General features: G+C 27.3%; 2 protein-coding genes across 8 annotated transcripts in view; one reads left to right on the top strand and one right to left on the bottom strand.

Moving 5' to 3' along the window:
* The window catches only part of LOC142323472 (solute carrier family 41 member 1), a 185,630-nt gene that overhangs the window by 134,926 nt on the left and 26,240 nt on the right, over positions 1–24,464 (bottom strand). The window lies entirely within an intron of this gene.
* Positions 1–24,464, top strand: part of LOC142323473 (uncharacterized) — a 125,402-nt gene that overhangs the window by 77,752 nt on the left and 23,186 nt on the right. For 5 of the 6 annotated variants that reach the window (XM_075363150.1, XM_075363147.1, XM_075363152.1 and 2 more), the window contains exons 5-7: positions 3,489–3,623; positions 6,976–7,118; positions 16,691–16,906. In XM_075363150.1, coding sequence (XP_075219265.1) covers positions 3,489–3,623; positions 6,976–7,118; positions 16,691–16,906 — 494 coding nt within the window. The remainder of the gene's footprint in view (positions 1–3,488; positions 3,624–6,975; positions 7,119–16,690; positions 16,907–24,464) is intronic. The other variant, XM_075363148.1, reaches the window with a different exon arrangement.

Raw genomic sequence — 24,464 nt, 5'->3', positions numbered from 1 at the left:
AGATTCACATAATCTAAATATATTTTTGTGGGTTGTGTTTATTTTTTTGTGCTCTAGTTCAGGCAGTTTTGCTGCTCCTAAATTTTGCCGCTGTAGGCAGTTTGTCAAAATTTTGGTGATAAAAAGAGAAATAAATGATTTTAAAAGAAAACTGAAGTTATACTTTGTTAAAAGGTATTCTATTCTATACCTGAATTTTAAGTAAGTGACTGATATAATGTTGAAAATTCAATTTTATCTTTATCTTTTAAATTTGTATTATAAATCAGTAAGATTGGAAAAACCATCTGAAAAAATTTAAGGATTGCTATATTGTGATTTTGATATTTAATGCAATAAAATTAACATAGAATGGGATTGTATAACTTGTCCAATGCTCCATGAGGATTTTTTTAGATTGAAAAAAAAAACAAATACATAGACCAGGTATAGAAATATCTGTGAGAGCGAGAGATGAATCCTCACCGTGATCAGATCACAAAGTAACCAGGATCCAGGGCTCTAGTATTAACAAAATATGACAATTTATGCACTGATTATTGTTACTGGCTAGGCTTTAGTCAATCAATTCACACTATTTTCAGACTGTTATGCCTCATTCATCAAGATCATTAAGCCATGACTTATTGTCCCAAATCTACAGGTTTTATTGGGTGTTCAGACTATTTCTTACATAGTGTATTGCTCTACATCAGTTCATGTCTATTTTTTTTTTCTCATGGACTGACCAATCGTGAGTTTTTAAGCTGATCTTTTGCTTTCAACTTGGACTCTTCACATTGAGGTTTTACTATTACTTTAGTTGATGGATTTTGTTTTATTTTGTGAATAAAGGCGGATTTTCTCTGCAACACTATGTTTTTGCTATTTCATTTATTTTTCGTTTTTTTTTCTAATTTCTTTACTACACTGATGATGATTGTGGTTGTTTAACAATCAAAATCTATATAAACAGTACTAGAGCGTTATATAGTTATTTTACATAATATGTTTCTAATTTCATTAGGTTTAAGCTTGCTGATTAATTATTTAACATTTCACAATTAACATTGTATATTACCACTTGTAAGAAAGGAAATTAAATGACACCTTCAATAAAATTCACTTAGCCAATAGACCCTTATTAGGCATAGAAATTGAATTATAATGAGTGACCCTTATTTGTACAGTCAGTGCCTATATTTATTCAGTAGAACATCAATATTGATTTCTTGTGTAATTTACACAGTTATGATGATAATGACAAGAATTATACTCTTTTACACCAATTAACTCTTATACAACATTATAATTTCATGTTTGACAGGGATGCGCAATTTTTTTAAATGTTTTAGGACTGTAGCAGAAAAAAAAGTATGGTTTGGCAAATAAATTTCTTGTTTTTCCAAAATAAGGAATAACAATACCTCTTATTTATTAATTTTATCAGATACATTCATAAACTGCTTCTATTTCTATAATGTTTCATGTGGAATGTCAGTTAAAAAATAACCAAACCTTTTCTTCCCTGATGCTTATAGAAATATTTTGAGACATGCAGTCAGCATCAGTGTATATCCTTGGAACACAAACATTCCTCCCACGATCCATGTGTCTATGACAATTAGTTTTTACATAGAGTTCACTGAAGTAAGTATTGTTTAGTGTTGTCTATAATTTTTGTGATAACATGAACAAAGAGTTGCAGTGAAATTTTATGTTAAGGTTGGCAAAAATTTTTCCAAACCCACAAAATGAATCAAGAGGCTTACAGGAAAGATCCTCTGACCTGCAAAAATACTACGTCTGGTTCAGGCATTTTAAAAGCGGTGGAGTATCTACCGAAGATGTTGCTCATCCTGGAAGGCCAACAGACATGTCCCACATTGCTCGAGTGAATGATCTGGGAGACCAAATTGATGTTTAACAGTTCACAAGACAGCAAAAGTAACTGGGATTTAGGTGGGTTTATGTCATGAAATCCTAACTGAAAAATTAGGTGTGCGTCATGTTGCTGCAAAATTCAGTCCTAAACTCTTGACACAAGCAGAAAGACAATCATGTAGTGATCCGCCAGTAACTTTTGAACCAAGCAAATAATTTTGAAACATTCTTGTCGATGATAATGACTGGCAGTGATACATAGGTGTAAGGGTATTGTGTGGAAACTAAGACTCAGTCATTGCAGTGGTTCAGAAAATCATCACTAAGACTAAAATAGACATAAAAGTCATTCAAACACAAAGATGATACTGACAGTCTTTCTTGATATTAAGACATTGTTCAATAGAAGTTTTACCTGCACTGAGCAGACGGCCAATTGCCACTATAAGGTAGAAGTCATCAGATGACTCTGCAAAAATATGAGGAAGAGACCTGAACTCTGATGTTAACACATGGTTCCTTCCCCCAACATCCTAAAGATCACTTCTAATTCACTAGTTTTGTACAAAAAATTCACTCAATGTCATTCCTCACCCATCATAATTACCAGACCTAGCTCCTGCTGACTTCGGTTTTTATTTTCAAATCAGAATTAAAATTTATAGGCTGAGATGAGAGGTAATGAAGTCTCTAAAAGAAAATTTGCAGAATGCCCTGATAATTATTTAAAAACTGCATTCTAGTGCTGCTTCTTAAAGTGGAAGGGATGTCAGGAAAAATGTGTACAACAGGAAGGAGGTATGTGTACTTTGAAGGAGATAATTGTGTAGTGTTGTGAATATTTAATAATTTTTTTTTTTATTTTTATAAATAAATTCTTAAGTTTTAAAAATAGAATGAAGTACTGGTTCAGAGTCCAGGTAATGTATTCGTATATTCCCTTTAACCGTAGTTCATTAAGATCTTACTTCCTTTCTGCTGTTCTCCCTTTTCAAGTTGTATAGTGTTATACAGATTTTCAGTTTTTTTTTTAATCATTTAAATCGTTTCAGTAATTTACGATCAGTTATTATTTTCATTAAAAGCCATTAGCCATTAATAAATCCCAACACTATGAGGGAAACCATACCCAGATTTATTTAACACAAACCATACCCAGAGTTATTTAACACTGGTGTACTATTGGAAATCATCTTATAAAATGTGACTTCAGTAGTTTAAATTTTATTTTTATATTACCCTCTTCAGTTTTCACAATGCTGATCCTAAGACATTACTTTCATTGCAGAAAGTCAAGCTTCCTAAATGATTTTGAGTCCCCAAATGCAAAATATGAACATTTAAATAAATAATTTGATAAAAATGTAACAAACTTATAATTAATACCAGTCATCTCTAAAATCATATCTAAATTAAATAGATATCCACTTTTTTTATAATTTGTTTATTTAATTGATTAGATGTTTGTTTCATTCAACACTGTTAATGAAGCCCGAAATTATATAAAATATAGTGATTTATTAAATATTGTTTACCTAGTTTTTGAATAAAAAATAAAAACTTTTTAATAAAATTTTAATTGAAAAATAAATAATTTAAAAGCAACACTTTTTGATTTTTTACAGGCTCTCTTTTGGGCAGTTAACCAAGGGAAAGCCAAAGTTGTTGAAATTTTGATCAGAGCTGGAGCTTCAGCTGACATAAAAGATCGCCGTAGTCAGACAGCAGTAGATTTAGCACACAGTAAAGGACTTGATGAGGTGGGGAAAAAATATTTTGATTACATTAAAATTATAGAAATTACCATTTTTATAATAAAGGCTCATAGTAATTAAAGTTTAGTTTTCTGTGCTAGCACTTTGCTCCTGGTTTTATTTGGATAATGTCATGATGGTCAGCTGTTATGCTAAATGATTGTCTCATTAATATTCATCAATATGTGCAACATATTCTTACCTAAAGTATATGACATTATGATATATGAAGGTCAAATTAGAAAGTAAATTTAGATTATAGAAATTGTAAAAGAATTTAGCTTGTGCGGTTTTACATCATAGACACCTCAGCCGCTGACTTGACCTTTTATATAATCATCAGATTGAAAACAGAATGTTCAGACAAGATGATAGTGAATCACTACTACATTAAGTTTCACCAAGAAAGCAAATGCTTCATCAGCTACCTAACCACAGAATTTCTACCATTTCAGGGTGGTGGCTGATAACAAAAATTCAGTTGTATATTCTTGTTTAGCTAATTTTTTATTTTAAGAGATGAATTAATGACGTGGCCTTGAATTAATCATTAGTTTGGGTTTTTTGCTCTTCGTGCATTATTTTCCAAAAATGTAATATGAATGACACAGTTTGGTAATGGTTATAAGATACATGTTATTAGACGTTCTAGATGATCCATTTGTGTTGCTTAAAAATTAACGCAAAAGAATTGACATTGAAGATCATAAGGGTAAACAGTTCACCTTTAAAATGTATTTTACCATACTATGTCTTTTTCTTCCCCTGTTTAGCCTCCAGGAATCACCATCAGGTGATTACTTCAGAGGATGAGTGAGGATGATATGTATAAGTGAAGTGTAGTCTTGCACAGTCTCAGGTCAACCGTTTCTGAGATGTGGGGTTAATTCAAACCCAACCACCAAAGAACACCGGTATCCATGATCTAGTATTCAAATCTATATAAAAGTAACTACCTTTACTAGGATTTGAATATTGGATCTCTTGACTTCAAAATCAGCTTATTTGCGAAGATGCATTCACCGCTAGACCAACCCGGTGGGTTACCATATTATGTCTGCTTAAATGAAACAGAACATAAAATAGCAAATTAGTTTCAGATAATCTACTTCTATAGATAGTATTCCTACAGACAGTACAGATAGTATTTGCAAAATATTCTTTATTAACCGATAATAAAAAGTAATTTATCAATTATTCAATTTTTTATGTTAAAATTGAACACAGAAAATTATTTTTTTATAATTTTTTAAGGCACTTTCTTTCATTTGAAATGAGTATTTAGTAAGTAAGTTTGAGTTTTATTTACATCTCCATTTCTTTCTGTGCTACTCTCTTAACCTTAGCAATCCTTCTACAAGTGATCCTCAATGTGTTTTATATAGGAATCTCAAGACGTGTTACAAGTGTAAAGAAAAAAGTTCAAATAAGTACGGGACCAGAAATGCTTTATTTCTGAGTTATACTTTGTAAAACATTTTGCCCTGATTTTTGCTGCAAATCATAATGAAATTCTTGGAACTTAAACTAAGGGGTAAATTTGATGATTCAAATGGTTTTTAACATGAAAATGTAATAAAACCGGTCCCAGAACTGATTATTAATAATTTTTTTAAGAAAGTTATTGTAAAACACAAAAAAATTGGTGTCATGAAACATATATTTTTTATGTTTTGTGTTTAATAACTTGGTAAAATTGCTGATAAACAAATTTTGACAAAATATTAATAAAATCTAATTCTGTGTAATGTCAACTGAACATGAAGAAATGTTTAAAAAACAGAAAAGTAAAAGTAAAAACAAAACAGAATGAAACTTACCAGAGAAATAATATATTATTTATTTTTTATAAATGTGTATCATGGTACGGGTTATTGAGAATAGTGGTACCAATGAGATCAGAAATTCATTTAAAAATTTTTATGTTGTGCCAACATAGCCCAGCCAACAAAAAATAAAATGACTTTGTGGTGACAAAAACATTAATAACCACTTTTTATTTTCTCACTATTCACTTTTTATTATTTTATTTTAAAAAATAAAATTTTATTTTATAATAAAATATTTTTACTTCCTTTTTATAATTTATTTTTAGTGTAACTATATTTTTCAACAATTTTATATATGTATTTTTATAACATAAATAGTCTGTTGATTAAAAAATCTAATTTTAATGGCTGCCTGCTTTGATTTACCTTATATTATTCTATTAAAAAACCTTAAAATTCAGTTGAAGTTTATTTGAAAATTTGATTGCTGTTTGCAGGTAGATTTGTTATGATGTTTATATTTTAAAACGGCTAAAAAGTAAATCCCAGTTTATCAAATACTATTGACTATATGCAAACATTTACTTCATATAAAGGATAATAAAGTAGATATATCACTGTAATAGCAGTGTCAACATCTCTTGCAAAAAATTAATATTTTACTTAGTTACTGAAGACTCTTGGAGTAAAAATTTAATAACTTATAGAACATTCTGTATAGCAAATGTAAAAGCAAGCTACAGTAAAAAATGTAACTAAATTAATTGTCTAATTTCTCCATATTACAAATCTTGCATTATTGCCATTGGTAAATACGATCTTAATTTCCTTAGACTACTGATTAAAATATTAAAGTATCACGGTTTCGTAAAAGCAAAGCATTAATTTTTGAAAATGGTACTTGATTGTGGTGTTAGTAGGTTAGTAGATGTTTGCAGACTGTTGTTTGTTGTTTTGATGTGATCCATATAATGTATTTTTATGTACCAATCAGAATAAAAATTTATTTTATTTTATGTGATCGCATGAAATAAAGTAATTTATATGGTCAATTGCACTTGACTCACTCCCTTATGAGATCGATCTTCAGAGTCTAAACAAAAGTTTTAAAAATATCTTTTTTAGTCTCTTGACAAAAATTATTATTTTAATTTTATGGATGAACACTTTTTTTAAATTAAGGTTATAAAACTGTTTACTACTATCAAAAAATTATTTTGATATTATTACTAATAACGGGATATCAGATTTTTTTTAAACTCTCATTCCTGCCATAAAAATTTCTGAAATTGTATGAAAGTAAGTATAAGCATATATATATTAACATATGTTTATTACATATTTTATAAAATTGATTTGTTATAGTTTTGTATACTAAAAAAAAAGGACAAAAATATGATGATTTCCTGCTGTTTTCTGTTAATGAAAATGGTTTCTTGCTGTTTAGAAAGTTCTTACTAAAATATGTCAAACAGAATAGGCTTTAATTTGGAATATGTTATGTTTTTCTATCGATTGCAAAGTTATAACTCAAACTCTGTATCCTCTTTCATTATCTCTGATTGTAATTGTAATAAATACTGTTTTAGATTTTGAACATATTCAACAACCCAGACAAACTATCAATGGCAGTGTGTGAAGAAGACCAGAATTCTTTAAACTTGAACAAGAAATTCAATGATATGTATGAAGATTTAACGCTCGAATCAGAACATAATATTGTGGATAACAGGTAAAAATGAAACCGATCAGTAACAAAGGTAAATATACGCACTTTTCATCATTATAAGTTTGCGCATGAATGTATAATGTTTTTAAATTTGTTTACATTCATATAAGAAATATAGTCCTATTTTTACTTTTAGCTTTGTGTAGTTGAATGATAGTTAATGATTGCACTGTTTTACTTATGTGTTTTTATAATCAAAGTTGATATTTAGAAACAAGAAGTTGAAATTCACAAGATAAGCATGATAAAATAAAGTAAATCCTAGTAGGTAGAAGAATAAAGTATTTGTCGACCCGTAATTTCCTGCTAGTGATTGAAGTTAAATAGAAGCACTGTTTAAATCATCATATCGTGTTACTTTAATCTACTTTAACTGAAGATAAACCATTGCTACATTTTTTGTAAGTATCTTCGAGTTTATGAAGTTTATGAGTTTTTATTTGAAATAGAAAGCTTAAATTTTACTCAACATATTTATTGTAGACTTTAAACAATCTTCCTGGTTAAAGATTTTGTTTTGTACTGACACGGATGTTTAAAGTTAAACAGTTATTTAATTTATTTTTTATAATACATCAACATTACAAGCACTGTACAAAGTGGTGTATTCTCTGTATTTTTTTTAAATTTATAAAACTACGCTTTTGTTAACTTGAAATTCTAGAATTACCCTGTTAGGAGAAAGTTGCTGTTAATTTGAACTGATAAAAATACAGCATAGGGTTTGTTTTTAATCAAATTTTGTTTAGTGTAACATAATGTGTATATATTAGAATTTTTTAAAAATTCTTTTTTTTATTATCTTTTAAATCTGAGTAGTTTTGAATTTAATAATTATACTTTCATAATAGAATATTAAGTGAGTGTACTACACAGAGTTCAACCAGACAGAGATAAGTATAAAACAGCAAATATTATATGTTCTGTTCATTTATTATATTCTCTTTATGTTTTTGAATAATACAGTAATTTTGAGTTTAATTATAATTAAATTTTTGTTAGAAAATAAGTAAAGTAAAAAGTAATAATCATATTTATTGCACAGAACCAATCACTAATTCTCAGATAGTTTATAAATGTGAACTGTAGTTTCAAGCCATTTAACATTTATTGTGCATTAAAAAAGTGAACATTAACATTTCACTACCTGTTTTGTAAAACTGATACCTATCACATTTTTGATACAACTTAAATTATTAATCAACTTAGGATAACAAATTTTAAGTGAAAATGTAAAAGTTGTGTAACATTAATAATAAAACTGTTATTGATATCATTATTCATCACATTGTGAGGAAGTTCTGGATAGGAAAACCGAATTAAAAGCATTATTATTTGCTTCCTGATCAGGGTTTCTTAATACTTTCATTCTGAAAGTGTTAGAGTACCAAATTTGTAATCCACTTAAGGATTCTGTAGTAAAGAATGACATAACAAATATAACGTAGATATGACATAATCAGCTAGGATTTAGAAAGTAAAGTAAAGTTGTTGCAAAATTGCTCTTCATTATATCCTTAATGATTGGAGGATCGCTATCGATAACAGAAACCATAGGTTTAGCTGTGTTCATTTATTTAATAAGATCATTCAGAAACATTAATAAGAATTTGTTATCACTTAAATTTTTATCAGAGGTACGATTATAGTTTATTTTTAGGTATGATTATATCATCAGTTGAATTTTAGATTATTTTAATAGCAGGAAACAGTTTTTAAAAAGGTTGGGCTCTAAAAAGATATTTACTGAGTTCAGCATTCAGCATGTCAGCCAGTCAGGATTTTTGCTTTTATAATTTATAAGTGATATGCTCAGTATTATACAGCGTAGTTCTATACATTTGTTGATGATACTTTGATATCTTATTATTCAAAATTTGTTTTACATGTTTTTTGAAAAATAAATTGTACATCTTTTTTGTAGTAAATTATACTTGGAAAAACTTGAATATCGTGTATAAAATTAATTGAAAGCCAATCATTTTTAATGTAAATGAACAATTATAGGTAACAATAAAAGTGAACATGTTAATCTATTAGACTTAAGGATATCATTAAACAATATATACTGGAGGAGGTCCAAGTGTATAAATATCTAGGTGTGCAAAACAATGATGGCAAATTATATAAAATGATAATGACTAAATTATCTAAAACGTTACTTTTGTATGTTTATAAAAAAAATGATTAGAAAGGTTCCTCTATAGTGTAGAATGTCAAAAATTAAAACAAAGATCGCAGTCTACAACATTACTATACTTCCTCATTTAATTACTATTGTATCTTGTTATTTCAGTGCAATAAATCACAATCAAGAATTTGCAACTACTGTGAAATCAGTAAATGAGAATGATTTTAAATTCTGAATTTAGAAATCATATATGTTTCATGTTGATGGATTAAATTCATTAAATTTGGAACAGCTTATTAATTTTGATTTAAATATTTTTCTTTATAACATTTTAGAAAGTGTCACCTGATTACTTGGACTAAGAGTTAGATCACTGTAATTACAATTCAAGAAAAAAAAGTAATGTATCTCTTAAGTCTGTAAAGTAAAAAAGAGTTTAATTCTCTGCTTTGTAGAAGATGTCATAACAGAATAAAGAATATCAATGAAATTAATGATTCAAAGCAAGAAGTAAATTATATTTTTTTGAAGAAAATAACTCTGTAATACTGACTTTGACTTTATTTTAATTTTATTGTGCATATGTGTATATGTATATAATTGTGAATGTATATTCTACATATAAAAATAGTCAGATATTTTGTGGGTTTTTTTTATAATAGAATATGATAAGTTTAAATTTATAAATAAATAAAGTTCTGGCTAGAAAACAAAGGCTATTTTCCAGTAGAAAGGAGGACCAATTTTAGTTTCTTTTATTTAAAAAAAAAAAATTATAAATAAGTGGATAATTGAATTTCATTGTTAACTTAAATACAAGCGAGATACAACAAGAATGCTGTTTGCTTCTGTGATGTAACAAAATAAAAGTATGGAATGGTGAATGTGTAAATATAGTAGGATTCTTTCAGTGCCATAAGCTTTTTGACAGGAAAATTAAGAATATTTGACAAAAGATCAAAGTATAGATATGACTATTTGTTTAATTATAAGTAATAGACTGTGAACGATACACCTCAGTAACATAATCAATTACTTACACAATACACATTTGTAAAAAGTAATAGACTGTGAACGATATACCTCAGTAACATAATTAATTACTTACACAATACACATTTGTAAAAAGAAATACTTAAATTTGTGTTAACATGTGATTTTAATAATACTTTCTTTAGGTCTATTTAAAGATCAACAATTAAAATAACTACAGAATTAGGTTTTGCTCTGGGAATAATGTATGGAATTAATTATATAATCACTTCTTTGGAACTCGTATATTTTTTTCCAAAGTACTCCCCCCTCACTATTAGCTTTTTTAAGACAAAAGTTTAAGAGATAATTGTAAAATTTCTTTCTGCATCCGATGGGATGTGTAAAGTGTTATACAAACTTTCAGGATCTATTAAAATTTATCAAAATATTCGTCAATGTTTGGATCTTATTTCAGAAAAAAGGTTTTAAATTAATAAGAAGTTAAGATTCTCCCTGTTAAGATACATGGAATACAATTTTTAATTCCAGTACTGTTTTCTTTTCGTAAAAATACCACCACCATTCTACTTCAATTTTAGGAAAGAATTTAAAAAAGGATAGATGTTAACAAATAATGTAAAATTGGATTCTGTATCTGAGGTAAATAGAACATCATTGTTCAGTACATTTCTTTAAATTACATTAAAGCTTTCGAAAAAAATATTTTGTCAATATTAACTTCAAACTTAAAAAAGATAGAATTAAAACTCGGCATTGTGCTGTACTCTGGAAAATCTATAAAATGATTTATGTCATATTCTTCAAATTTCAGAAAAGTTTTACAACGATATGCTCCCATCATAATTTAGGCTATCTGATGACAAATGTTGAAGAGGGAAAAGTCATATTGGATTATGCTTCCTAGAAAAGGTATAGAACTTTGACAAAATTACAATTTACTGTGAATTTTTTCTAAAATGCCTGTTGCTTATACAGCAAAGGATAACTCAAAAGGAATTAGTTTCCTTATGGATAGAAGTTGAAATAGTTTTATAAATAGATTCCACTTTTAGGGAAAACATCAAATATTATATGACAGATTCAAACTTTTACTAGATTTTAATTACTTTTGTTTTTTTTAAATATTTTGTTTGAGTTTATGAGTTTATATTTAGGACAAAGTTAAAAAATGTTTAACTCTGTAAACTGTAATCTTAGAAATTTGTTATTTCAATTAGAGTATTAGTATTAGCCACATCAAACCGGATGTTATATAAGAAACTCGTGTCAGGATTTTGAATGTTAAAAAAACGTTAAAAAGGCTGTTGGAGGATGATATCTACAAAACATGTATAAATTTCTCACCAGGATAGATTATGGTCATAAAATTTATTTAAATCTCCTCTCACTTCCTTGAATTATTGAAAGGAAAATAGACTAAATAATAGCATAAAAGTATTAAAGTATATAAATAGCAGATAAGTGCATTCAATTATACATTTTTTCAATTACAATTTTATTTATTCTTATTGCTCTTTCTCCGCATAAATAAATGTAATTCAACTAGTCCCTCTGTTTTTTCATGCTTTTAATTTAATGACCTTAAAAAATTCTATCCCAAAAATCAAATCAGTACAATTCTTCTCTCAGAAAATTTGAATGTTAAAGCTAAACTTATTGGGTCAGATAGATTAATATTTATTACACAAAAATATGTCTGTAGTAGAAAGTTATTTTACATGTGGCCATTTTGTAATACTGTTTTCATATCCTTGATGATTAAGCAGGATTTTATGTAAATTAAGAAATGATACTGATTAAGACTGTCAGTGAAGAGTGATGTTGGAAGTTTTTTTTTCTAGTTGTACATTTATATAGCAAGTATTCAAGGTGGTTCCTCACAAACGTACAAGCATATTATCCAGTTAAACTTCCATAAATTTATTTAAATGCGATCCAGAAAAACACTGTTTTCAAGTTATTGCTGGTCAAATATTTTCCCCCTTGGTGACAAATGTAAAACATTATGGTATTTCACTTATGTAAATGCAATTATAAGGCTAAATTTTACTTTAAAAATTCAAAAAAGAAAAGAAGAAATTATATAAAGAAATTTTCAAAATTCACTCAGGCCATAACAAAAAAGATTTTATTAAAAATGTTCAGCATTGCATCAAAATATCCTGTCTATATTATGTTATCCAGTGAATGTAATATCCAGTGATTGTGTAGTTTGATGTGTTTTAAAGGTAAATTACCCAACATGTGGTCTTTTTTTAAACATTGGTTGTAAAGGAAGAAACGGATAAATTAAATATTGCTTATTATTTATTAGCTGATTATTGTCATAGACATTCTCATAAAAGTGGAGGTGAAGCCATATATTTTAAATGATATTACAGAACAAAATCTGTTAATTTTAGCAAATTTGCATCTGAAATTGATTGAACTTATTGGAATTTAATTTGGGTAAAAAGAAAAAATAGTATAGTAATATTATAGCACTACATCATTCATCAAATGGAAACAGGAATAGGTTTACTAAACGTTTTCACAATGTTTTGGTAGGACCACCAAAAAATTTAATCACAATACTAGTTTTAGGGAATTTTAGTTTAGATATCAGTAAGAATATTTACGTATATGGCATTTAATAATGTCACAAGTATTTACAACCTTCAAATTAGGTTCATGATTATGTTGGAATTACATTAGAGTAGAGTCATATCTACTTCTACAGTAGATAATATCTTAATGAATTTAATCAAGGATGAGATTTATACAGAAAATTATGAGTTATCAGATCATGGATATTGATTTATTAAGTTTTTAATAAATGGTAGTGAAGGTGCGATCAAAAATAATATAACAGAATTTTAAGCTGCATCCAAGCGATCGAGCAGAATTAAAAGTGAAGTTAAATAAGGTGAATAGATCTAAAAAAATGAACCCAATTTGAAATAAAATAGGTTTGTTAACTTTTTATATATCACTTTAGAGTAGCTTTTCCTCATAAAAAAGTAACAAAAAATAAAGTCCCATCAAGAAGTGAGTGATATCTAAAGATTTATGCAATTTGGAAGAATGGATCAGGGAAAGTATCTATAGAAAAGTATCTATAAACAAGAACCATTTAGGAAAAACAAAGATATAATAAAAGAGGAAATTCATGAAAAAGAAATATAAAAAACTAAAAGGCAAAAAATTTAATGATTTAGTATCATAAAATCTTAAATTAGCAGAGCGGAAAGTAATAAATGAGAAAAACATATTATTAATTCAAGAACTAGTGATACCAAATTCATGTATCATTGAATAGCCTTTGTAGCTTAATAAAAAGATTATAAAAACAGATAAATAAATAGATGAAGTTGTGAGTTTGTAATGAAAACATATCATCAGATAGTATGGAAATAATGACTTGTTTCATAAACACTTTCAGACAGCAGTGATTACAGTATGCAGTTGCATAATTATGTTATGCAATAAAGATTAAAATTCTTTTTTAGAATAGTTTCCCAAATATCAGTCTAAAATTGTCTTAGAAACAGTCACCAAAGAAGATTTAAATTCAATAATTAGGTCTAAAAAATAACAAATTTTGTAGTGTCGATAAAATATCATTTGTAGTCCAAACTTATCACAGAAAACAAATAGTAGACCTATTAGTAGGTTTAATGAAGCAGGTGAAGACCCTAAACAATTACAACAGATAAAAACCTTAGAAGATTAAACCTTTATGTAAATAAAGGTTATAAAAATGAGACCAGAAAACAGACCTACAAGAGTTTTCCCCCAACTTTCTCAAGAGTGTTTGAAGGGATACTGTCAAATAGGATAGAATCTCATCTGAATAATATAATAATATAGAACAGTAGAAAAATAGAAGTTCAGGAAAGGAAAAAAAGAAGTAGTTAGTAAGATTATTATCTATACTTACAGTAATAAAATTGCAGTTATTAAACCTCAGTCAGTTATCGATACAATGCAAATTATCATAACAGGCTTGTTTAGTTTTATGAGAAAGCATATCATGTCCAATTTATTGTAATTAATAAAGTTAAATAATAATTATAAAACACATCATTTTATCCTTTTTCTAAAATTTTTATCAATAGCACACTTTCTGACTACTGTTTCATCATTAATTAATATTTGGTTATGACTGTACCATTATTGTATGTTAGTGATAGACTGTAATTATATTGTATAGGTTTTGTACAATAGTGTAGTCATATCTGATTATTTTATATTGACTGATGACAAATCACTAGGACTTAAAGTGGTATTAACAACGATTTTAGAATAAAGTAACATCATCATACATAATATCTATGTATGGAAGAAATTGATGAAAAATATTTATCAACACATAAGACAATATGTCTTAAAAAATCTGGTGATATTTGTATCTGTAATAAAATAATATACGTATACATAAATATGTGTATATATCTCTGGTAATCATCCTGTAGTGTATTGTTTACAATTATTGATTAAAAATGTTATGTACAAAATTTACTTCTGAAAGCGAGAGGCCACCATAAAATAACGATATCAGTAACAATACAAAATGTTTATGCGGATTTAGTATACGCATACTCATATTATAGGCAGCACAGACACTGCCTTGGCAATTTTAAAAAGTAATTGGTATTAATTGGCCAGTGATTAGCATTTACTAGTTACTGACCAACATGTTTCTGACTGTCATAGCCATTTTAAAAAATTCTCAAGTATAAGTGAAATAGATTAGATTGATACAATGGATTGAGAGTAAAAACTATAAGCCTGCTTAAATCTAAGTAAAATGTTTGATTGTATGAATTTTGAACTTCTATAAAAACTTGATAAAATAAGTCTAGCAGGAGTAGCCGATGACCAGTTTAGTTCATGTATTTTATATAAGTAGAAAGTAATGTATAGACAAAGTAAGAGAGCAGAAGTAGTTAAAAATATTGGCCTCAATTCACTAAAGTATTAGCCAAAGTATTATGAATTCAATACAATGGCAAGCTTTATGTTTATTGTTTATTAATAGTTACTATCAGTAATTAAAGTCAAAAGGAAACTGATATGATATAGTGTTAATATAAATACATCAGAGATAGATTCTTTGAAAGATTACGTGCTAGTATTCAATACCTCATTTACTGTAATTTAATAATGCAATTTAAACATATAGATTAAAGTTATAATATTAATACAGGAAACAACAAAATAATCAAGGTAGGTTTACAATACTGTAGAATAGTAACTGCTAGTGAAATTCATATGTGAAATGATAGATCATAACCTCTTTTGGAATTAGCTTGTAAATTAAATTTACAAAAAATAAAGTTAAATTTAGTTGCCCTAAGGTTAACATCTAGGGTCAGTGATGATAAATTGATGAGAGCAGTTTATCATGGATCTACATCCCCCATGTACTATAGTTTTGGGGATTATCATTTATGTAGAAATAATATGAGTCTAAACAGGGATAGAAAGAGTTTTAGGCCACAAAATAAAGCTATCAGGCATACTGTGGGAATAAGAAAATAAGAAATGTAATAGGCAATCTTTTAAAGGTGTAAAATTAATGATAGTTCCTTCATTATTTATTTATGAAGTGATAACTGATTGTAGGCGTACAGATTTTAGAAGAAAGTTTGATACTTCATTAATAATGCCATGAGAAACAGAATCAGTAGTTTTGTGGAGATCCATAGAATGACATTATTTGAATATAATAATAGAAACATTATAGAAAAATTAAAATACCTTAATTGAAAAATGTTTTTGTTTTATTGAAGAACGTTTTTGATTCCTCCCTGATTATCAGTAGTCAGACAGGTAATTTTAAGTTTAAGAGCAGATTTTGACTCATCCTGTACTATCTGTTATTGAGTTGCCAAGGGATGATACTAAAAGAAAATAAATAGATAAATATGGCGACATCACAGAAAAAATATCTCTGCATTCCTTATTAGGAACTTTATAAAAAAATCAGATAAATAAAAATTGTTACTGATTTGACCTTTAAAGAAACTTATTTTGATAGTTTTTAGACTTCGGAACAGTTATTTTAATGAGTTGCAATAGGTTTTAAAGATGTATTAAGTGTTTCTGTATAGAAAAAATATATCAAGAACGTTTTAATTCTTTACATATTTTGTTTATCGATCTTACAATGACACACAAAGTGCATGTTTTATTATAACCATTTAATTGTGCCACATACTATTACAGTATATTGTATTGATGTCTCTCAGTACTATTATTAAAACATAAGTATACTTCATATAGTGTGTTTTTCTTTTTATTTAATTATTCGTAATAAGAAGCAATAAATTCATAATAAGTTGCACTTCAACACATTTAAAGTTTTGCAGATATTTTTGGGGTAAATTTCATTTTCTTTTCTGTAACGTAAAAAAAATAAGAACAAATTTAGAGCGATTAATAGAAATTTATTTTTTATTATCAGGTATGAAAAACATAATCCAGGGATTTTAGTTAGTATAGGAAAGATTAACGATGTTCGTTTAAAACAGCACGGATGTAGATACAAAAAGAAAGAAACAATGAGAACTAATGGACACACCAAGAATATAGAGAGAGTTAAACGAGATCAAAATTGTAACTGCATCATGGTCACAGAGTCAATTAATAGTGAGGCCATTCCATGGAATATTCCTTACAGGTAAAGTACTGTATGTTCTGTATGTTATATTCTGTATGTTCTTTTTACCGTTTGATTTTCATGAATGTGGGCTGAACAGTATGTGACCTTCATATCACTGCATTATTTCTTTTTTTCCTTCATTTTAAAATGAACTATTTTATGTGAAGTAACCTGCTTGAAAAGTAAAATGAAAGAGAATTCAGAATAAATATTGTGTTCTAAGTATCTAAGTTAATGTTCATTATACATCAAAAGAATTCCTCTCACTGATACAGTTATCTAAATCTCTCATTGTTATGGAGGTTGTAACTATAATAATTTTCATTACTTTATAGATAAATTTTCTAAAGAATTGTTGGGTCTTCAGCATACAATATATAAATACATATTTTAGCAGAATTTATACTACTATATTAGAATAAAACATTGCATGGAAATTACAACTTACAAATTTTTCTCCAATAAAATACAACAGTGGTCAAATAAATATTTAAACATAATAAAAAATGTTAAATTTAAAAAAAATAAATAGGTAAATTTAAAAAAAATAATTATAACGGTAATAACATTCTACTTTCTTCAAAAAGAACTTACATCATTAAAGTGTCAAACTTGAAACAACTGCATAGGAATAATTGCTCAGTAGTTAATTGCAAATAGGTTAGAATATAGTATTAGGTAAGGAGTCAATAGCATTAAAATATAACCAGCCTGGTATGGCTGCAAACTGTCAACTTTTTGCACAGGAAGATAATTGTAACCTTCTGTACTTCTTGACATGATTACACATAAAAAACAGCATATTTAAAAACCATCAGTCCATGTATACATGTAGAACATTCATGTTAATGTTCTTCTGGTGCTTCATGTAGAATGCTTATTTTTAAAAAAGGTAAAGAATTTATAGTTACTAATTAGAAAATTTTACTGTAATGAAATATGATATTTTATTTAAATTTTATTACATTAATCTCACATGTACAAATACTTATCAGTGTTCTACAATCTACAGCATTGTTCTCAGAATTAATCAGATCAAAGTATTTCACTTGACATTTGTTTATAGGAATTGTTTTGCTTAAATTAATGTCTCAGATTGACTTGAAGTATTGCCATGCAATCTTAAATCACTCTTCTTAAAGCCGAAAAATTGACAAAAATGTAGACTAAATTGAGTTACCAGGTAATTATGAGATATTTCCTTTCACTGCTTAGGTCACATCACTTGATAGAATTCCTTTTGTTAGATGACAAATAATTTACCCATTATAACAATCGGTTAAAGGTCAGAGGATTTTTCTTGGTGTACTTTTTCAAATTTTAGATTAGTAAAAAAATTAAATTATAATATGTAATATGAGTATTAAATAATATGTGATTAAAGTAAATAAAATTTCTCTAAATTTCAAGTGTAATTCACTTTTATTGAATGATAACTTTATCTTCTCTTTAAAATAGTAAGTTAAGAATTAAGTTGCTATGTACTTTTTAGCTCACATAATTTATGTTGTAAAATTAGAATTTACGACTGTAGAAAAAAATAAATATTTATGTTATAACTTTGTATACTAATTTAATGTTTTTTTTTTTATTTATTATTGCTGTTAAAATATATTTATCTGCTTGTTGTTTGTGCATGAGAGTGGTTGCAGCACAATAAATAAATCCTAGAATGTTTATAATTTCCTTAAAGTTAGGAATAATGTGAGAATTTATAAATTTTCACAGTTAACAATTAAGAACATATAGTTTAGAATAATAATATTACACTGAAGATTCATTATATATTAATGATAAGCCATAGTTTTTTACTACAGACAGAGTTTCAAAATAAAAAATACAGTAAAACGTTATGGGTTTTTATTTTCAAACAACAGTTATGTCTACAATCTAATAAAGACATTTGTGATATCATTTTAATAATACTAAATCAAAATCCTATGTCTGAGCTTGGTTTTTAGATAAAAATTAAAGAGCAGTATTATATTATTCATTGTGAGACATAGTATTATATGACATTGTAAAAGCATCATTGCGATATGTGTATGACATTTGAAAAATTTCTCGATTTTTCTGTAATGATTAATGTTTTATTAAAAAATAAACTATTTTTATGTCAAGGAGGAAGTGCAAGACAAAGAAAGCCGACATATTATTTCCATTGCAATAAAGCATACAGAGACATATGAGATATTAAAAAAAAATAATAAAGTAGAGAATATTCTAAATGATTATTTTATTTTTGTTGTATTGTTTACCAGAAATATATTTTTTGGTTTGATCATGTTTTGGCTTTATTCTTTGAGTAACTTTACTCTTAAAACTGTTTCATATAGTTTTAATTAAAATGATTATCTCTGACCTCTACTGATTGAAAACGGCATAAATTGAAAAGAAACCTTTGCTAAAAATAATAGATGAGATTTTCTTCTCCTTCTTCACTGTGCCATAAATTGCATATCAGCACACCATAATCGAAATATAATCCAACCCTGCAAGTACCAATTTGGTTATGTAGAACGTGAATGACCATATACTGAATGACTTTAATCTCAGAGAAAATGACAATGAGTATAGCCTCTTATACCTCAAGTACCATTAGCCTTATAAAACATTGCAACAGATAGTTAAAAGCAACATATTAATGTTTTTTTTTTTTTTTTTTTGTAGTAAAACAATGCCTTTTATATTCTGCTTATATTCAGTAGGAGATAATGTTTATTAATTTTATTCTTTTATTGTTCCTTTATAATGGTATATTCCTACATAAGGTTTTGCTGGTGTACAGTTAATGAGAAGAGAAAAAAACACCACATCCAAGTCATTAGTCTTACTTGGAATGGTATGTTGGTCAGTCACTCCACTAAATGAAGCACTAAAGCTATTATTGTATCATTTACATATTTAAATCTTTGAGACATTTAGCACAGACATTTCCTCGGTCCTGGACACCTACATGAATAAAGAAATAGCAAAATTTAAATATATCATCCCTAAGATGAAGTATATGTTTCAGAAATATATGATAGAGTTAGTCTTCAATCAGAATCCCCATGTTAAATTCAAAGGACTTCACTTAATAGTTAGAATCCTTGATTACATTTATTTAATGATCAACAATAGGTAACTTTTAGCAGTAGCAGTAATGCTTCTGTGAAAATGTAAAAATCAAAAAGAGTAGCTCATCATGGATGAGGCCTGTCTTCCCCACTAGGTGATGTCTGTATTACAGCACCTCAATACATTGTACCAGGTAGTCTTCAAAAGCATCGTGTACTACACAGTCTCAGTTTGGGCTTATAGATCAGACCTAAACAGATCCTATTGTATTTTAGGTGTAATATTTTAATAGCATTGTAAAATAGTTCCTAATTAATTTTATTTTAGTAAGAGTTCTTTTATTCTGAGTTTGTGCTACTAGCTAGGGAGGTAACAGGAGAAATACCATTAAACCGATAACCATATCATTTACAACCGAATGTATCTGGTTTCACACAGGGGATGGTACTGTCAGAAAGCAGGTAGATATTACTATTTCCTACCTATAAATATAAATATTACTCCAATTAGCTATAAATATAAATATTGCTCCAATTAAAAAAAAAGTATAGGTAACTGTATAAATACAAAATACAATTTTAAATCACTTATAATGCACAGGAAGAGGACAGAATTTAAAAAATTGAGGGTTCAAGTTAAAAAATAAGTTATCTAAAAGTAGTCTTTTAACTACTTTATGGACTTTTTACTTTTTTTTTGAAATATCAAATAAATATATTGAGTAAATATTAAGATAATGAATCTTAAGTGAGTATCACAAAAAAATGTACTGCTAAGCAGAGAGCCTGTACCCTGTTTGAAATCAGCAAAGATACTTTTAACAATATCAGTGCTTATTTTGTATATTTTGTTTGTATCATTTTCATTTCAAAAGCATCTAGGAGCCAGACTGCTGCAGGATGTAAACCTAAACTCTATCATATCAAGATTTTTGGCCATTGGAAGTATGAATTTCCATATATAAATATTTATTTAACATACATTACTTTAATTACTGTTGATTGAAGGGTACTAGACAGCCTTAGATGATAAAGAACCTCAAACTTGTTTTTCGGGTTCCAATCAAAAATTTTAAGTTAAAGTAGTGTCTCAAATTCTAAAATCTATGTATTGGAAAATCAGCTCTTAGTAATTCAGTCGAAAAAGTTTTGTTTGTTGTCAAAGTCTAGAGTATTAGAGGTCAGATGCTTTACCTGTAGCTTTTTCTCGTTATTTTTTCTGTCAAGAAGCTAAATATCAGCTGAAGCGCTTATCATCTAAAACCAGACCTCCTACTCCTATCATCTAATCATTAGTTAATTTCTGAAAATTTGAATTTAAATTCTCTTACTTCAGCAGAACTGTTTGAATAAATTCAAACAGAAATTCAAACTATAATACGAGTAGGGTATTAACTGATTATCATTCTAATTAATTTTTAAATTATTATCATACAACTTATAACGGTGTGTAAATTCGAATACAGAAACAGGCACATGTTACATGTATACAGACTTATTAAAAGATACAATATTTTGCTATTTTTTTATTACTTGACTGGTTTCAACTATTTTGTATTGCTTTTACTAACCTTTTAGTCTCATTCTAAATCCTAAATATTCAATTATTAGTGTTGTGTGTTCTAACTTATGCCATCGCTAACTGTTTTTTAATTCCACACTTTTACTCGATTGTTCCATAGAACTGATCTCAGGTGCCTTAATATATTACACATCAGCCTACCTCTTGTTAGAATGTCTACAAGTTTCCTTTTTTTCTGTCTCCTTTCAAAATTCATAATTTCAAATTTTATTAAAAAGATTAATTTTTAACATCTTTATTAACCTATTCTTTTCTATGAAAGCTATCCCCTTGTATGTCATCCATCATTTTAACTTAGCATTCTCAAAATCATATGATGTCCAGTATATATTTTTTTAAAGTGGAATCAACCAATATGAACATTAGCTGCTAATAAATGCCTAGAGCATATAGTTAAGTTCACCCACTGTTAATTAATTTGAGTGATTTATTGGAAACGGTTCATTAAAATTTTGTTTCACTATGTGTTTTATTAAAAATAATTATTTTAATTACATTTCTTTATATAAAGAACAAAAAAAAAAGATTTCCATTCGGTTTCATAAATGTTTCTTTTATTTATCATTGAAAATCTTCAAGTTAATCAAACATGAAATTTTCTTATTAATACCCAAATATTCTTAATTATTAGAAATGCTATTTTAGATAAAAACACAGTACATCCTTCAGTTTTAAATGTAGTATTTTATGTCCCTCTATCTTAATATTGACTTCACCATTCTCTTTTTTTGGGTCATATTTTGTTTTACTCTTATTTATTTTCAAATAAAATCAAGAAAATCATCTTCTGATCCCCTAATCTTCTTCAAATATCAAACTTTGATTCCTCCTCCCCTAAAAATTTTAATGACACTAATATTAAGACTTCCCACATAGATGTTCAACACTTAAATAATAAAATCCAAGAAGTGATATTAAAACCTAAGAAATATTTTTTTCTGACGAATCACGAGATTTTGCTTATTTTTCAGAATATCAGCTGATCAACACAGAAGCCAGTTATAAGCTAAGTAATTTCAAGTTTGCTGAAACATTTTTATAAAATCGCACATAAAAATGAGGAAGTCTAAATCTTTGTTATACTAGCCTTTTAATAAAGTTGAAAGTTACTATATATTTATGGAAAAAAATTAATTTTGAATGTCTGTATAGACAACATTTTTTACAAATTTACCCAGAGATAATTTTCTATCCTTTTCTGCTGATTACAATCTTTCAGATCACAATTCTCAAATTGCAATAGCATTATCGCAACGTTTATTAATTAAAGCATGTGATGAGATGATGATTACTTTTAGTCTTTTAAAAAGGTAATCGATAAAAATTCAGTTAGAAATTTGAGAACCTTATCCTCAGAAAAAGTAGGAAAAATAATAACAAACTTAGCATTGATGAAAAATTAAATGATTTTCTTAGTGTGTTTCAGAAAACTTTTATTCTAGGTTGCCTTTTAGTAAAAAAGAAATAGTTTAAACCTAAAAAGAAAAATGCATGGATTACTAAAGAAATTGTAAAATCTAGATCAACGCTAAGAAATCTCCATGAAATATTTAATTATAATTTGTATGATAGCTTCCAGAATCATTTGAAAAATTACAAACAAACTTTCGCTAAAGTTATTGTACTGCTAGAAGATTATATTATAATAATTTTTATATATAATTCAAACAATACAATTAATACCTTTTGGGTAGTGTTCAAAAGTAAAAGCAAATTTGGAAATAAAATGGTTCAGGTAACTTAGCTGAATATACAAAAGGATATGACTTCCAATATCTCATCCCCTATTCAGGTAATAGAAGAATTTAAAAATTATATTTTTTCCAGTATTTCAAACAAAAATAATATTGATATACTTCTAATAAAGCTGTTCACCTTGACCAGTTTCATTGATGAATCAGTATTTTTATCCCATTGATACCCAGGAAATTAAAACTTGTATTTTAAACATAAAGAATACAGATTCATTGGGCAATGATGAAATTTATGCCAGTAACTAATCGAAAATTGTAATTTGTAATTCAAAAAATTATTATCTGGATGGATTTTAAACATCCAGCTAACTTTAAATAGGGATAAAACCATTGTGTTGTGCTTCACAGATAGATGAAAAGGTCTACAACATTGTTAATCATGAGGTTTTAATTCTCATTAATGGTAATATTTCTGTTCCCTACAAATAAAAATTTTTGGCATCATTATTAAATATTTGTTATGCTAATGTATATATTCCCATTTAAAGTATAATGTCATCTCCTGGGCTCCTCAAAAAATCGGAATGAGGTTTTAACATACAAAAATAGACTGTCAGATCATTTTTTGGTGCCTGTATGTATGAATTGTATAGACTGATATTTAGAAATATGGTAATTTATGAATGTGAAGTCTTCGCCAAAATGAACGGTCACTTATTCTTAATAAATAATATTCACCTTTACCAAACCTTTTTGTTGGGTTGTACAAAAAACAGTACTGTTTTCATACAACTCAACAAACTATTTCAGTTTATGAGGAAGGGCCTTATTATTCTTCCATTGCCATTTTTAATAAATTACTGAACCATTTAAAAACTCTTTCTACCAATCCATTTAAAAAAATTAAAAGATTTTCTTTTACAGAAACAATATTACTCTTTACATACATTTTTAAGTAACACCAATTAAACAATTTTTAAAAACTCTGAATCTTTTTCATCTCAATTCGTGTATGTAAATATGTGCTCAAGATAATTTTCAATAACGCCTTCTGAATTGTGAATTATATTGCAGTATTTTTTTCTTATATTTAATGTATTTCATGTGTTTACATTTTAAATAATTAATATGGAGTTCAACCACAGCAATTTTTTATTTCACAATGTATGTTTTTATAAATATAATTTATCTAATAATGATGTGATCTATATAATGCGTTATTATGTATTGAGCAGAATAAA

This window comes from Lycorma delicatula, chromosome 4, assembly GCF_047948215.1.
Source record: "Lycorma delicatula isolate Av1 chromosome 4, ASM4794821v1, whole genome shotgun sequence".
NCBI classification, from domain to species: domain Eukaryota; kingdom Metazoa; phylum Arthropoda; class Insecta; order Hemiptera; family Fulgoridae; genus Lycorma; species Lycorma delicatula.
The sequence above is the reverse complement of the archived record's forward strand: the minus strand, read 5'-3'. Positions and strand labels throughout refer to the sequence as shown.